Below are 16,711 nucleotides of genomic sequence, written 5' to 3'. Positions count from 1 at the left end.
AGTTATTTTAAAGGAATTTTGATATAGCATTTAAAGTTCTATAGATTTCAATACTTCTCAATTTTGACTTAAACCATATTTTTATTCTTATATAACATTCATGGAGACAAACAATAGTTTCATATTTCTTTTATTCCAGAACAGCAAGAATATATTTTAGTAATGTATTTGGAATTTGATGTAATTGAAAAATTTGGTTCTTTTGGAGGAAATACACATGCAGACAATAGTAAATGGCTTGTTGAAAATTCTTACGTATGCAGAATATTTGGATTTGACTTTTGAAAAACCGTGGTAGAGAAGGAGTTAACAGGTTAGCTCCCCTTGGTTGTTCTCAGCATGCTCTTTTGCCTTTAGGAGCTGGAAAGATGATAGATAACATTGGGCCCGGACATGCCTGTGTGGAGGTTATGGTACTCCTGGGGTTTTTGCAGCTAGCTGTAAAGCAAGCTAGAACTTGTTCGTCTCAAGAGTTCCTTGTTTTTCTCTCAACCCTTTCAGTGCCCTGCAGGAGTCATTAAATCAAAACTTCATGCTGATCATCACCCACCGAGAAGTCCAGCGGGAGTACAACCTGAACTTCTCAGGAAGCAGTACCATTCAAGAGGTGAGTTACGTCTCACAGCCAAGGAATAAAGGTAGCTCATTATAGCTAATGTTGACCCTGTTAAAGAGGGCTTATCTTTCTGGTTGAAAACTCTTTTTATGTTTCATCGTTGGGTTCTTAATTTTAATTAACCGGAGTATCATGATTACTGTAGATATACTAAATGACTTGACCTAGAAAAACATATTGTAAATGGGAGCGCTTGATAATTCTTAAAATAGTCACCATAAAACTGTTTAAAATACTCATATATTTCATGGTTTTGTGGTAATTAAAATATTAATTTGGAAATTTTTGCTAGCATGCATTTTTGAACATGCTTATATTTCATTTGAAAAGTTGCTTTCAAATATGTTACTTAAAATGTATACCCTGTCTGTTTCCAAAAAGAATTTGAGAGGACTTTTCTTAATCAGCTCAATCCCAGGCTTGGGCAATATTTGAGAGATGCTGATGGAAACCTTCATTTAGCTCAGAATATCTGAGAAGCGTCTATTTATAGTCAGTTTTTTCTTCAGTGTGGCCAACCGGGGCCACTGATTCAAAAAGAACCACCCCCAAGAGAGGAGAGGTATCTTCTTACCTGTGACCCCACCTACCTAAAAGCCAGTAATTTATCTCCATTGGGAGGAAAGTGTGTTAAGGCTATGGCAGGACTTCTGTTTAGAAACACTGAAGTGATGATTATGTCACATTACCCCTTGTAAGTTGTGAAGACAGCAGTCATTTGTCTATTAATGTTTTTATAAAGAGAATTAATCATACTTAATCATGGATTATTTCATAAATTTTTTTCTTGTACTACCTTGCTGAGAATAATTACTGTCACATTGAAAGAACAAGTTGTTTTCATCCTAATCATATTTCAGAAGTATAAGAGTTGTTTCAGTAATGGCTAGACTATTAATGTTTCCCTTTTTTCATGTTTTGTCAATGAATTTCAACTTCTTAATATGTCATAAATAACTCATTGCTTGAAGTGCATTTTCTGTGTTTATCACTTGAATAGTTAGTTGACTAGTAACTAAAACCTTTAAAATTTTTCTTGGCCCCTAATTTGAATCACAGGTTTGAGTTATCTGATTTTTTTAATCATGGTTTAAAATATATTAATTGCGGTTTCATTTTTAACCTCTATAATGAATGTCCTACTCTCTAAATTTAGATTTTTAATTCCTTGAATAATCATTGTTTTTGCACCAGAAATAGTGTTTCACTATGGCTCTATTACAAAGTTATTCTGGGAACTTCATGTTGGTAAAATTTAAAGTATATATTTAGTATAATTAAGTGAAGAAATTCAATTTCAAAATAACTCCAGTTTAATCAAGAAAAGCAAAGACGAGAAGAGGTCATTTTTATTCTGTTGATTTATTTTTTTAATTGGAACAGCTTTAATGTAATGCATTATGGATAAATATAGACTGCTTTATTTTTATTTCTGAATGAAATTTTTATTGCTAAAATTTTACCTTTTTTTTTTTTTTCATTTTGTTTCTATAGTTTGAGTGTATTTCTGCTTTCTCCCACAAGAGGGCAGAAAGGACTATTAAACTGATAATCTAAAAATGCCTTTCAGTGTTTTCAAATTAGTTTCTCTTATATTAACAAAAGGAGCATAATGGCCAAGTTATTGTTTGATTTACAGATAATTGGCATATTGCAGGGAGGAGACTTAATTTCACCCTTTTAAATTAAACAGGGAGATTTAAAAAGACATAAAATATTCATTAATGTTCGGTGATTATAAAGTAGTGGCATATATTTATTTTGCCTTTATTACTGTTTCGATGGGAAAATACTGCAAATATTTCCGAAATCGAGTTGGCCATACTGACAAGTTGAAATGTTTAAGCGGTGTTAATGCAATCTGCTCACACCTGATATCCTATGCAGAGTGATTCAAAATGACTGCATCAATTATTAAAAGAAATGTTTAAAATTCTGTAAATGTGCCATCATGCGTCACAGTTGGCTGCAACTGTTCTTCAAGGCCTGCTATTTAGATTATCAAATACATTTTAAGCTTCAAAGCCTTAAAAACAGTAAGCCTTTTTTTATACCATTTTCTAAATGAAAAATGTCCCAGAAATATTTTTGTAAAGACAGATAGTCTTAGTATTTCTTGGCAAGAGTTTGGTTTCTTCTCCTATTTCGTTTTTCTTTTTCCCCTCTTTTTTGGTTGATTTAAAATAACACTTTGAAATGCTTCTCGCCAGGCAAAAGTAAATCCAGTTGTTTCTAATAGCAGTTGCTTTTCTGTGCGAAGACCAGGTACACATAGGCTCTTTTCTTCTTCTACAACTTAGAAGGAGCATGTGGACTATTTTCTCCAGGCCCAGGACCACACTCTGTAGACCTAGTCCTAAAACTTCCTTCTCTAACTTGTGGAATACCTGGTGAGGTGGCGTCTTGGGAGGACTGGGAACTATGGTGCTACAGCTGTGCAACCCACAGCAACACCTGAGTACCTGCAGTTGTATAGGATTGAAAGTCATTTGCTATAATCTTAAAATGATTTTGCAGTGTTATTTTATAAATGCTAGAATTTTTCTATTGATGTGGAAGCTTAATGATGTCATATATCCTAAATTGTAAATTAATTTCTATAGCCGGTTTCAGTGATCTCTTTTCAGTGTTTTTAAATAGGTCCAAGAACAAATCTTGATTAATATATGAAGGCAAGTAAGGAATTAAAAAAAAAAACCCACACAGATTTTTTGCTCTCCAGTGTAGTAGTATATTATCTTTGTTGTAGGTGAAAAAATACACCATTTTTTGGTTATTTAAATTTTTTGAAAGACTTGTCATTTGAAAAGGAAGCTTTTATAAATTTCTCCCCCAAAGGGAAATTTCTATTAAATGAAATAGGGTTGAAAAAGAAACTATTATATAAACTTTTAATTAAATAAAATACATTTTAAAAAAATACTAAATTAAAAAATAGGTCTTAGAAGCAGTTAGAATTTCAAATAAACTCTTCAGTGACCATATGTGCATGCACGTTAGTAGTGATAAACCGATAATTGTACAAGTGTTTGTTCATTCTGGTCTGTGGTATCTTGCCTCACAATGCATGACTTATGTCCTTTGGGTGCTCTAGATTTTAATTTAAGCTAGTTAGATATTGAGGTTATTTTTTTAAAGCTCTTTACAAATCCTTCCACTTATATTATCTTCCTACTTGAGGAAAAGGCAGAAATAATATTAAAAGGTCAGAATGGAGAGTTACAAGTAGTTTTAAGAATAAATATCCTTCCTCTTTTCCATTATGTGAAAGTTTGTAAAATATATCAAATGATAGAAAAATAACTTTGTGACAATCTGTTTTTTTACCTTTCTGGGCCCTAAGTTACTTACTTGCCACACTTTAAAGTAGTGGATATCCTTGAAAATTTAAACAAGCTTATTTTATCCTAATATTCTGCACTGAGAATTTAGATTTTTAAAGTTAATTGTACAGACTCTAGTAATTCTGTCTAATACTATTAAAGATCTGCCTACAAATGCACTTGGGATTGGTTAAATTAAGATGGGGGGAGATTGATTTGCCTACTGCAAATCCCAAACCCTGGTGTGGAAGAGGATATAAAGTCCCTGAAATGAGGCCAACTTTTCTTGGAAACAATTTGTTTGTTGTCCATCTTACTATTGCAAAGCTTTTATTGGGCAGAATGTCCACTTTTCTTTGTAGATGTCATACAAACTTAGGGAATACATACATGACCCAGAATAACAATTATACGAAACCTAAGTATTTTTGGTGTGGAATCGTGGGGTATTATCTATCTATTACAGCGAGAAGCACGATTTAAATCCTCTTCCAAGTTTCACTTTACTCTAGAATTCTCACTGTTTTATTAATGTTGATTTAGTTCTTAATGGGAATAAAGGAAAAATTGACAACGTGTAAAGATATATCTTGCATGGAATAGTAAAATATTTCACTACTAATACTAGTGATTGTCAATGGGGAAGCCAACAGTGTGAATTAGCAATAAGAAGAGAGCTAAATACATAAATCATACCAGTCCTCAAAAATAATCATGACTAAATAATTGTGAAATCATGACGCTAATTCTGATTCTGTAAATTTGAAACTTGTGTTGGGTTTTCTGCCTGTTTTTCTACTTGCTGCTTTTTCAACTTGCTTGGCTAACGAATATTTCAAACTATTTCTTTAATGCTGGTGGTCATTAACAGTAATTAAATATGTAATTTTTACACATTGTACTAATGGGCATTTTTCTAGTAGTAGGTTGAATATAACTTAACTAGCATGCCTTTTCTGTAAATGTTTTAGGTATACTAGGGTTTTTTGTTTGTTTTTCAGTATTGGTGGGGGGGGTGCTGGCACAAAACTGAAGATCAGGGTAGCTTAGAATGTGCATATGCAAGAGGGTAAATTAAATTGTGTGCTTATTTAATTAAAAGTTTAAGTAGTTTATTTTTACTGCCAGGTAAGTGGCATATATAAGCTCTATTAGAATGAATCCATTTTAATTACCGTATAGCAAAGTTTGATTTTTTAAACTTGAAGTCACAGATGACATTTTAGCAAGAATGAAAGAAATATAATTTCTTAAGCGACTGGGCAATGAATTCAAGCCTTTATTCAGCTTTCAGAAAAGGAGATTATGAGTTTCTTTCAAATATGCATATATATTATTAGTTTCAAGTTACATTTTATAACTGAGATTTGTTGAAGTTATACCATTTCAACGGAACGAATCAGTAATTACCATCTTATAAATATTGAGGTTTTTTGTGATTCTTAATAAATTATCTTTTTAGGAAATAAGTTTAATATTTACAATGCAACCATTTGGAACTGATAGGTCTTTTTCTTTCTCCAAAACTATTTTAGAATAATCCCTATTGGAAATTATTTTTAGCCCATGTAAATATTTCTTCACCTACATTTCAAGAAGATAGAAACAATGAAATTTTGTTAGGAATTAAGGATGATGCTTTCATTCCTTTGTTACTTAAGATACTTGTATTCTAACATCTACTTAGCCGACCTCATTTCATAATATGTGAGTTGTGGGTTGGTAGTTTTGAAATGCCTGGGTTAAGAGAAATTATATTCAGTTATCAGAAACTAATAAACATAAGACAATTTTATATGCAAGAAAAGGCAGAGAGTAAATAATTGCACTGGTGACCAATACTGTAATAATCCTGTTTTACAATATGCACTTGACAGGTTGTAATAGTGCTAATTGAAGAGACTAATTCACACTTGCTTCATTCTATTCAAAGGCAAAATCAGCAGCTTGTTTTGCTTTTGACCAGATGGTCCTCATGAACACCTACTGTGCACTTTAAGTGCTTTACTAGAATTACAAAGGCTGGGGGCTGCGTTCAACTCCAAATGATTTGAGAAGAGAGAGAGAGAGAGAGGGGAAAAAAAACCCTCTGTGCTCAATGGATTTGGTGCAAGTAAATTAATTCTAGTGGACCCATTACACACTGAGCCCCCTTTTCAAAGCTCTGAGCCTCTTCGCTTGCTCTGTAGCAATGAGAAAGAGAAAGAGAAAGGCAGATTACTGCAAACAGAAATAAAAAAAAAGAGGTATGAAAGGGAGAAAAGAGGCCTTGAAGTCTTTCATATCATTTGAGTTTTTCAAGTGCGTTATTTTTGGGGAGGGTGGATATATGAAAAGCCAATTGGAGTATTTTTTGTTTTAAAGTGCGCTATTTAAGCACCGTGAATATAGACGCAAGAGCAACAGTTGACTGAGTTTACTGTGGGGAAGCTTTGTGTCCGAGGATGAATCAAATTCATTATATTCAACTCTTTGTGTTTTAACATGAATGTAGGGTTAGTTTCACAAGACTGTGTCTGTTTAGGATAATTATAATTTAATATTTTCCTTTTATAAAGTTATCACTGTAGATGTCTAAAATTTTAATCAAAGCAGATTTTGTACATTGACTTTGAAGCACCCTGACAGTTTAAAATTCAAAGGAAAGCATTTTTAGTTTTCAAAAGAACAGAAAGGCTCATTCTAATGGCATTGAAGCAGAGATTATTATAACTAATTAGAAGTCACACATCTGTTAGCTTTTGATTTGTGACTTATGTATTTTTTGAGTAAAATATACACTTTAAAAATATATTGCGGTTACTGAGTAAACCCAAAGGAATAAAAATGAACTTAAAAGAGGACAATTTATTTGAATCAGTAATTTTTGCAAATCTCTACGTGGTCCCATAAAAATATATAATGTATTAAAATCCATTAAATGTGAATTAGAATTGTGTAATTAAGGACCTTTAGTTGGAATACACTTCTAAACAAAATCTTCTTACACTTCTTGTTTACATAATTCTGATTATTAAAGTTATTATGAAATAGCAATGTAAGCAGACCCAGTTTGTGCAAATTTATAGTTATTCCTTATTCTTGAAGCCGTTCACACACAATATTGTAATTTGGAATCCTGACATTGTAAAGTGACTAATTCTTATTCTTCTATGTGGGTTAAGATATAAGGGATCACATCTGGGAATACATGTCAGTTATTTTTTATGTTTTTATACTTTAATTCTCTTGTGATATGTATTTGTTGCATGGTTTACTTTTGTTTGGTGGCATATACTATTGACATCATAATTCAGGTTCATTTTAATTGTAGCTATTAGCAAATAATACAACAAAATCATATTAATAATATATAACTTAATGATAATTGTAAACATTTCATAGAAAAAAATATTTCTAAGTTTGGCCCATCTCTTTAAATGAATGCCTAGAATTTATATTTAAAAAAGGTATAATGCACCAATATGCTTTATATATCAATATATTTTAATTACATTCTTAGAAAATAAAATAGAGAAATGTAAAGAAACCACAAAAATATTTTAGATTTTCTCAAATAGTTTTAATGAAGAAAGTAGTATGCCTTCTTTGGTGTTAAAATAAAATTGTAATAATTTACTATTAGTGTGGGTATTATTTTGGGACTTACTAAAATTTAAGTTATAGGGTGGGGAGGAAATTAAGGGGAATCCCCAAACCTTCAACCAATAAGACATCCAGCGAAATTTATAAGCAGTGAGGTGTTAATGAATTGATATCCTTGGGGAGAAAAAAATTTCAAGAAAAAAATTTGAATGATTCAAAAAACTTACTGAAAAAAATGTTTTTTGCAGTAGACTATTTAAAATAAAGGTAAGATTACTAAGTTCTCTTTCTTATCGTTACCATAAGAAGCTATCTTTAAAGCCAGAACCTCAATTAGCAGAAGCTGATTGATCGTGACCACGCAGCCACGTAGGTAGGGCTGGTTCTCTGGTTCCACAGACACAGTAGTTGGAGCAGTTCTCCTCATGAAGAACAGCTTATTTCTGTGTTAAAATATTAACCCCTAGATTCCTGAATGCCAGAGACAAGATTCTCTCCTGTAGGGTGAAGGTTAGAAAAGGCTGCAATTTCTTTATAGACCTTGTTTCTTAAGCTGAAATACCATGTTATTTAAGCTGAGAACTATTTTAAGTAGCCTCTAGTCATAAAGTAAAAAATGGTAACCTCCGTAATCTTCTCTACACCCCACTCTAGCAAAAACAGAAAAACAAACAAAAACAAACAAACAAAAAAACTGCAGAAACAAGTAAGTCAAAGGATTAGTAAGTGAAAGGGAGAGTGTTAGACCAAGACTAGGTGTATTAATGTAAGGCGTGCATGGAGAAAATTATTTCCATGTTTGTCTTTATATATCAAAGATTTTTTTTAACATAGTCTCTTAAAACATCTGTTTATGATGATTTTTCCTTTGTATAATGCATTTTGTGTATAGCTTCATACTATCTTGTCAAGGAGTCATTCTTTTTCAAATATATTTAGTGTGACAAATATACTTAAGAATTCTGTTGTACAATTTAGAGCTTTGTTACCTTACTATTACCCCCAATATATTCCTATTATTTTTCTAAACTTTTTTTTTTAAGGCAAAAAGACTATAAAAGCTCATAGCAAACATCTTCTATGAATGACAAAATGTATTCCTTGCTTTGTGGTCATTGCGTGACCAGACAGTAGAGTACTGGATTGTTGTGAGGTTTTTACAGCTGCAAGGCAAAAGCATCTGCTCATTGCAAAGCCGGCATTGTTTAATTTTGACACTGACTTTTCCATGCGTCTTGTACCAAGCACTGGATTAGATGTCACTAAGATGAAATTTGTTTTAAGTTCCTTCCAAAGTGCAGCTGTCCCCATATACAGCTTTGTAGCTTAACCAAAGCAGAGAGACATAGGATCAATCAGGATCTTTGTGCAGGGTCACCTCACTGGACTAGGGGGGCTCAGAAGAAGAATGCTAATGGCATTATTTATTGTGAATAACTGCAGAATTAGCATCCAGGTTGATTTAGTGTATGTAGCAGTATACCCACCCCACACATACCTTTTTGGGTCAGTAGAACCATTCTTAAATATTTAACTTTTAAACTGGAGTATAATAGTCAAATATTAAGGTGTCTGTGTATACATTAGGTACTCTTCTTCTGCAATCGGTTGCAAGAAAAATGATCAATTTATTGGTCATGAGAATAGACTGAAAATAAAACTCAATCTATAATGGCTCTACTAAAATCTTGAAAAGTGGACATTTTTATAGAATAATAATTTTCTTTAATGTTTCAAGTGAATGAAAAATGAAAGAGCACCTCACTTCCCGGGCTTCCTGGGATTGTGTGAATTTCTACCCAGCTGGTCCAAATTGATTGATACAGGGCCAAATATTTGTCTGCCTACATTTCAAAGTCTATAATTTGCTAATGAATTGTGGTAATAATCTTTCATCATACATGAAAGATTTAACCAAACAATTTGCTAAGTATGTATTTTGATCATAAAATTTTTGAACATGTACCAAGCTTTACATCTATTTTATAGCTAATACATGAGGTTGGAAGGAGAGTAGGGGGAGAGAAATAATACCCAACATGCACATTCGATGGAAAGGGATGAAGGAAACAAGGGAAGAAGGCAAACGAGTAATGTTAGGAAAGTCCTATGAGTGGCAGTGGAAAACAAATTAGATTGCACTCAGAATACAAAACAGAATTTTTTAAATGCTGGCAGAGTTTTGGTCTCTGGTACCCAGAGGTATGGTATCCATGTACAGTAGATGAAGGCAAGGAAGGGACCTTTCTTTTCTGGCTACAGCTGTTTCCCACATTGATTATGGAATGATTTTTAGAAACTTTATGCTAGAAAAGTCAAATGCCCACACACTGGAAGTAATTAAAAGAATAAGAAGAAAAGCCAGGTGTTTGTTAGGGATGATTTAGACAACTTAAAAAAACCCTGTGAAATAAATATAATATGACCAGTTCCCAAGAAGGTGAGAAAGGAATCTCCTAGTAGTTAAGCTTTGAAATGACTGTAAGCATCCAAGAGAATATTCTCTCCCACCAAATGCACATTTTACAAAGAAAATGAGGTGTGTATGGGGAGGGTTAGGGTTAACTAATCTCTGTTTGGAAAAGTATAAACCTTACTTACGTATTTTGGAGAGCAGCATAAGTTATGGTCTAGAGGAAGTACAGGTAAAAGAAATCGAATCTTTCTTACAGATTTTAAATATAAGCAACTCTAGAATTTTTATGTACCTACTGTAACTCATGACTATGTCATATTTTCAGATCATTAACTTGTGTCCATTTATATAATTCTCTCTTTGTTCTCTGATAGAGCTAAGACTGTTCTAAAGGTTGGTGTAGTGAATGCTTAGCCAAGATGGCACCATTGGGAACAATCTGAAAGTATTTAGGATGGTGAAAGATCTTTGTGTCAAACTACAGCTGTATTTCAGATTAATTGAAATCTTGTTTTACACATGGACTTTCTCAGCCTCTTCTAGTTTGTTTACATTTTTTCCTATTTTATTGATTTTATACTTGTTATAATTTCTTTGCAGTTTTATTATCTATCACGTTGTGGTAGTTACTGCAGTAAATATAAAAGAGATCCTAGCCCTGGCAGGTGTGGCTCGTTGGTTGGAGTGTCGTCCTGTGACAGGAACATTGCAGTTTCAATTCTTGGTCAGGGACATACCTGGTTGAGGGTTCAATCCCTGGTCCAGGCACATATGGGAGGCAACCAGTCCATGTTTCTGTCTTACATGAATGTTTTCCTGTTTCTGCCTTTCTCTCTCTCTAAAAGCAATGAAAAAATGTCCTCAGATGAGGATAAAAAAGAGAGAGAGATCCTATAATCATTATGTAGGGGAAAAAACATCAAAATTATATTTAAATAAAATCAGTTGTAAGTGAGATGATTGGCAACATTCCTGATTCCTTGCTAACAATTTTATGTTCCATTGCAAAAAGCAAATATTAGAATTACAGATTATGTATGTTAAATGTAAAACATGCTGTTGTCAGTTGTTTCTGTTTCTTTTGGTATGCTGTTCTCAACAGTACTTTACATTTACATGCTTGTCTTTGCCTGGTTAAAATGTGTGAAATATTTCCTAAGAACTATATTTGTAATATATAATAATAATAATAATAATAATAATAATAATAATACCAGTTAAACATCAATTCATTTCTGCAGAATTGGGAGGTGTTCCCTTCACATTGTACAAAAGGGAATTTTAATAAGATGTTTTTAAAGGCCGCTGTTTTCTGGCAGGTGAAAATTTTTGTTGACAATAACATATTCACATGAATCGCTTTACTTAGAATTTGAAATTTCAGAAATATGGTAAAATGTCTTAAAAGTCCTGGTTTCTATTGGTAATTGTTACTTCAAATATTGTAACCAATTTTTGTGTGTGATGAATGAAGCCATATGTGAAGCCTGATCCTGAAGTAAATGGTTGATATATTAACATGCATACATATCATACATTTAAATGAATGTTGATACCTTCAAATGAGTCATCTTTGTTGTTGATTTACATACCTTCTATTGCTCAAAAGTTACTCTGCATTTCCAGGAACTTGCTTTAGAGACTATATGTATTTTTGTTTTGTTTTGTTTTATTTCATTTTGAATGACTTCACTTATGGCCAAACTTTATTCTGTGAAGAGGGAAAATTGATTTTTTGAAACTACCAAAAATAATTTGAAGCCAAATGTCGTGAGGCAGCTGCTTATTCAATCTGGGTGGTCAAATCAGGTTAGGTGTCTCTTTCCTGAACTCATTCTCCTCTCCCTGTGAACATGTGCCTGTCACAGTACTTACCACACTCATTTACAATTATCTGTTTACTTACCCCCCACCACAACCCCACCAGATTAAGAATACCTTAAGAATAGGAAAAGTATTGTGTCTACAGCTGAATTTGCCACACAGGAGGTGTGTTTAATGAATGACTGAATTTTAGAAGAATCTGTAAATCAGTGAGATTATTTGTAACTAAAGGTATTTTCAAGAGTGAAGTTATCCAAGTGTTTCTGAGTATTTGAAGCATTTCAGGTATTAATGTTGACATAAATATGTACTTCCCCAGGGATTGTGATGAGAGGCTCTCTCTGATTTGGCTGTATAAATTCTCATTTATTTGTTAAAAAGGAGGCTGAGGATAATTTGCACAAAATATAGAAAATAAAACTCCTACTTTAAAGTAGATTTATGTTATCCTTAATATGTAATATCTGACAGGAAATTACTGGGTTGTTTCCTTCTGAATGAGGTTATGGCTAATTTTTTAAAAATCTTTTTTTAATCTGGGGAGGACACATTCTTACAGATTTTACTCAAACTAACAGTACTTCTCAAATGGCAATTAATTAGCTTGTCATAATGGAAAGATTATTACACTGTGGTGTAGGAACTCTGAGTTCTAATCCTCCTGCCACTAACAAGTTGCATGATTGTGTAGTCCTTAGTGCCTTGAGATAGATACCTATATCTATCTCTATATCTATATCTACATCTCTATCTCTATCTAGAGAGATAGATATCTCTCTCTCTATCTCTATCTCTAGATAGATAGATAGATATAAAAGGTATATATATATCTTTTTATATTGTAGAACTGCAGAAACTCAAAGTTTCTAGTGAAAATATAAACTGTCTTGGAACTTTGCAATACACATAAAACCCTTGTGTCCACTGACCCGGTGTATACTTCTGTTGCAGCATTCTGTCCTTTTGCTGGGCGTCTGTTTTTCTTTTCATGGTAGACTCTTTGAAGGCAGGGTCTCAGTCATTTAATCTTCATATGTAACATTAAATATAGTGTCTAACACTTTTTAAATGAGCAAATATTTACATGAGTCAGCATCTAGTGGTTGTAAAGAAATTTGGAAACCTGGATTCTAATGTCTGGTATTTTGCTTTGTGGCAATTTTATTGAACTACTGTGGGTCTGAGTCTTGTACCTTTTGAGTTTTTATTTTGTACATTTTGTTTCTCCCCCGACCCCACCCTTGTGTGCCCCACCCCTTGTGGTGGGGTCGGGGGAGAAACAGAAACCTGGTCAATAGGCAGTCACGTGTATTGTCACTGTGGAATGTAAATATCTTTTTAATCCTTAAGGTGTTATTTAAGAGGCTTAAGATGGAAATAGAGGCCTCTGTTGCCATGGTGTTTGAATTTCTATAATTTAGATTTTTATTTTGAGTAATAAAGAATTTTATTTTTATTTTAAAGTAGACTTCTACCTTAAGTACATATGATATGACAAGACTTTCAGTTGCATAAACATAACAAGTATGTAAAAAATGAAGCTAATACATAAGAAGATTTTTAAAGTATTGACATGCATAAGAATAAATGGTATTAGTTTGATGTCATTAGCTTCGTTTGTATTAAGTAAATTAAAATTGTATGAATATCAAGAATATAGTACCGCCATAAAGATAGACCTATAGATTAGTGGGATAGAATTGGAAGTCAGAAATAAACCCATACACTCAAAGTCAATTAATTTTCAGCAGGGTTTCCAACCAAGACAATTCAGAATGGAAAGAATTGTCTTTTTAACATATGGCTTTGAGACAATTGGATATTTACATGCAAAAATATGAAATTGGACTACTCCTTTATATCATATGTAAAAATTAACTTGACTGGATCAAAGACCTAAATATAAAGCTAAAACTATAAAACTCTTAGGAGAAAACATAGGAATAAATCTTTATGACCTGGGTTAGGTAATGGTTTCTTAGATATGACACCAAAAAATACAGGCAGCAGAAGGAAAAATAGGTAAATTGGACTTAAAATTAAAAACTTTGTTCCTCAAAGGGCATCATCAATAAAGTGAAAAGACAACTCACAGAATGGGAGAAAATATTTCCAAATCATATATTGATAAGGAACTTGTATCTGGAATATATAAAGATCTCTTACAACTCAATAATAATAAAAAAACCCCTAATTTATAAATGGACAAAGATTTTGACTAGATTTTTCTCAAGAGCCTATGCAGTCAATAAGCTCATGAAAAGTCGCTCAGCATCTTTAGCCATTAGGGAATTGCAAACCAGAACCACAGTGAGATACCACTTAACACCGTTAGAGTGGCTAGAATTGGAAAAGAAAAAGACAAAAATAAGTGTTGTCAAGGAGATTAAAAAATTGGAACTCCCAGACATTGCTGATGAGAAAATGAAGCAGTAACTTTGAAAAACAATTTGACATTTCCTCGAAACGTTAAACATAGAGTTACCATATAAACCAGCAAATCCACTGCTAGATATATACCAAGAGAACTGAAAATATGTCCATAAAATATATGTACATGAATATTCATAGAAGCATTATTCTTACTAGCCAAAACATGGAAACCATCCAAATGTCCATCAACTTATGAATGAATAAATAAAATACAGTATCCCATAAGTAGACTATTATTCAGTCATAAAAAAGGAATGAAGTATTGATACATGCTACAACATAGATGAATCTTGGAAAAATGGTGCTAAGCAAAGAAGCCAGGCACAAAAGGCCACATATTGTACAAGTCCATTTATATGAAATGCCCAGAATAGGCAAATGTATAGACAAAAAGAAGATTAGTAGGGCAGTGAAGCTTTGCCATATGATACTATAATGGTGGATACATGTCATTTTAAATTTATCCAACCCCATAAAATGTACGACACGAAGAGCGAACCCTAATGTAAATTGTGGACTTCAGGCGATGATGTATCAGTGTAGGTTTCTCAGTTGTAATTGATATACTGTTCAGGTAGGGGATGTTGATAATGGGGAAGACTGTGCATATTTGGGGTAGGGAGTATATGGAAAATCTCTGTTCCTTCTGCTCAATTTTGCTATGAACCTAAAGTTTCTCTTAAAAAGAAGTCTATTTAAACAATGTTTAAGTAGGTTAGTGGTTGCAAGAATACCTAGTGGAGGGGAAAAGGAGAGTAAGTCATAGCTGCTAATGAGTACAGGGGTTTTTTTGGTTGTTGTTTTGCTCTGTGTGGGTTTTTTTTTTTTTTTTTTTTTTCATTTTATATGGTAAACCACTAGTTATGCAACACAATGCATTCAAAATATTAAATATCTTTAAACAGTTATTTATATGCAACAGTTTTACATAATGAGAAAATAATTAATTTAAACACAGAAGAGTGGTCTTCATGTGTTCCCATAGTGTTTAATAAATGAGGAAAATCAATTTAAATCTTTATGTTTGTATACAAATTTGTTTTTGTATACATATTTTTCCCTACTTCAACTGGTTTTCAGAGTTCTAAAATAATATACCAAAATAAATTGCATGCTTTGCTTTCCAAATAATATGTGAATTTGCCATATATGTGATTTTTTCATGTTTTTATTGTAAAATTTAGATAACATAAAATTTGCCATTTTACCCATTTTAGAGTGTACAATTCAGTGGAATCAAGTATATTCACTTTGTTGTCAACTATCCCTACTATGCATCTGCAGAAATGTTTCATCTTCCCAAACTGACAGTCCGTACCCATTAAACAGTAACTCCCTATTTCTCTCTTCTCCCTAGCCTTTGGCAACCATCGTTTTACTTTCCATCTCTATGAATTTGACTGCTCTAGATACCTCATATAAGTGAATTCATATTTGTCTTTTGTGACTGGGTTATCTCACTTAGCGTAATGTCTTCAAGGTTTTTCCATGTCATATCTTGTGTCAGAATTTCCTTTTTAAGGCTGACTGAATCGTGTGTGTGTGTGTGTGTGTGTGTAAAACAGTTCATTTGTTGATAGGACATTTATGTTGCTCCTTCCTTTTGGCTATTGTGAATAATGCTGCTATAAACATGGGTGAACAAATACCGATTTAAGCCCTGCTTTCAATTCTTTGGGATATACACCTACAAGCTGGATCGTATGCTAATTCTGTTTTCCATAGTGGTTGCACCATTTTACATTTTTACCAGCAATAAGGGTTCTAACTTCTCTATATTCTTACCAACACATTATTTTCTGTCTTTTTTAATAATAGCTATCCTAGTGGACATGAAATGGTATTTCACTGTGGCTTTAGTTTGCATTTTCCTAATGGCTAGTGATACTGAGCAAGCATCATTTCATTTCTCCAAAGAAGATATCAAATGATTTTTTTGGTTATTTTCAAGGAGATTTCTTTGTGATAAAAATGTTCTGGAATTTATTACTGATGATGGTTGTGCAAGCTTGTGAATTACTGAATTATACACTTAAAAATAATAAAAAATAAACTAAGCCTAAAGTGGATATAGAGAACTGAGAGCTTATAAGAAGGAGCTATGCCTACAGCCTGGATAATTGTGCTAAAAAGCTAGACTAAAGGACCTGGGATGAGGCCACCAGATTAAAGTATAGAAGGGCTCCAAGTCTCAATTTACCAATATTTGCCAAAAATTTAAAGAACTCTTTTTTAAAATTAGAATGAATTTTATTTTTTTACTTTACTTTTATTGTTTACACTATTGCAGATGACCCATCTCCTACCTTTGAGGAACTCTTTTTGAAATAGTAATTAGATAACCTTCCTTTACGTTGAAGTCAAACCAAGAGAAAATGGACTTTGTAAAGTTGGAGAGAATTTTCCCCGAGTTTGATATTAAGCATTGGAGAGTTTCACGGAATCATATTTTGTAAACATTTTTGTTAAGTATTTAAAGGGGGAAAGATTCTTACCTTGTTTCTGACTAATTGG

At 32.7% G+C, this 16,711-nt stretch overlaps 1 protein-coding gene across 3 annotated transcripts in view; it reads left to right on the top strand.

Annotated features, from left to right (window-relative positions):
- FAF1 (Fas associated factor 1) overlaps positions 1-16,711 on the top strand; it is a 423,880-nt gene that overhangs the window by 180,771 nt on the left and 226,398 nt on the right. For all 3 annotated transcript variants that reach the window (XM_024571040.4, XM_045204230.3, XM_024571039.4), the window contains one exon: positions 502-607. In XM_024571040.4, coding sequence (XP_024426808.1) covers positions 502-607 — 106 coding nt within the window. The remainder of the gene's footprint in view (positions 1-501; positions 608-16,711) is intronic.

The sequence above is a fragment of the Desmodus rotundus genome, chromosome 3, assembly GCF_022682495.2.
Source record: "Desmodus rotundus isolate HL8 chromosome 3, HLdesRot8A.1, whole genome shotgun sequence".
Taxonomy (NCBI): Eukaryota; Metazoa; Chordata; class Mammalia; order Chiroptera; family Phyllostomidae; genus Desmodus; species Desmodus rotundus.
This window is presented reverse-complemented; position numbering and strand designations above follow the sequence as displayed.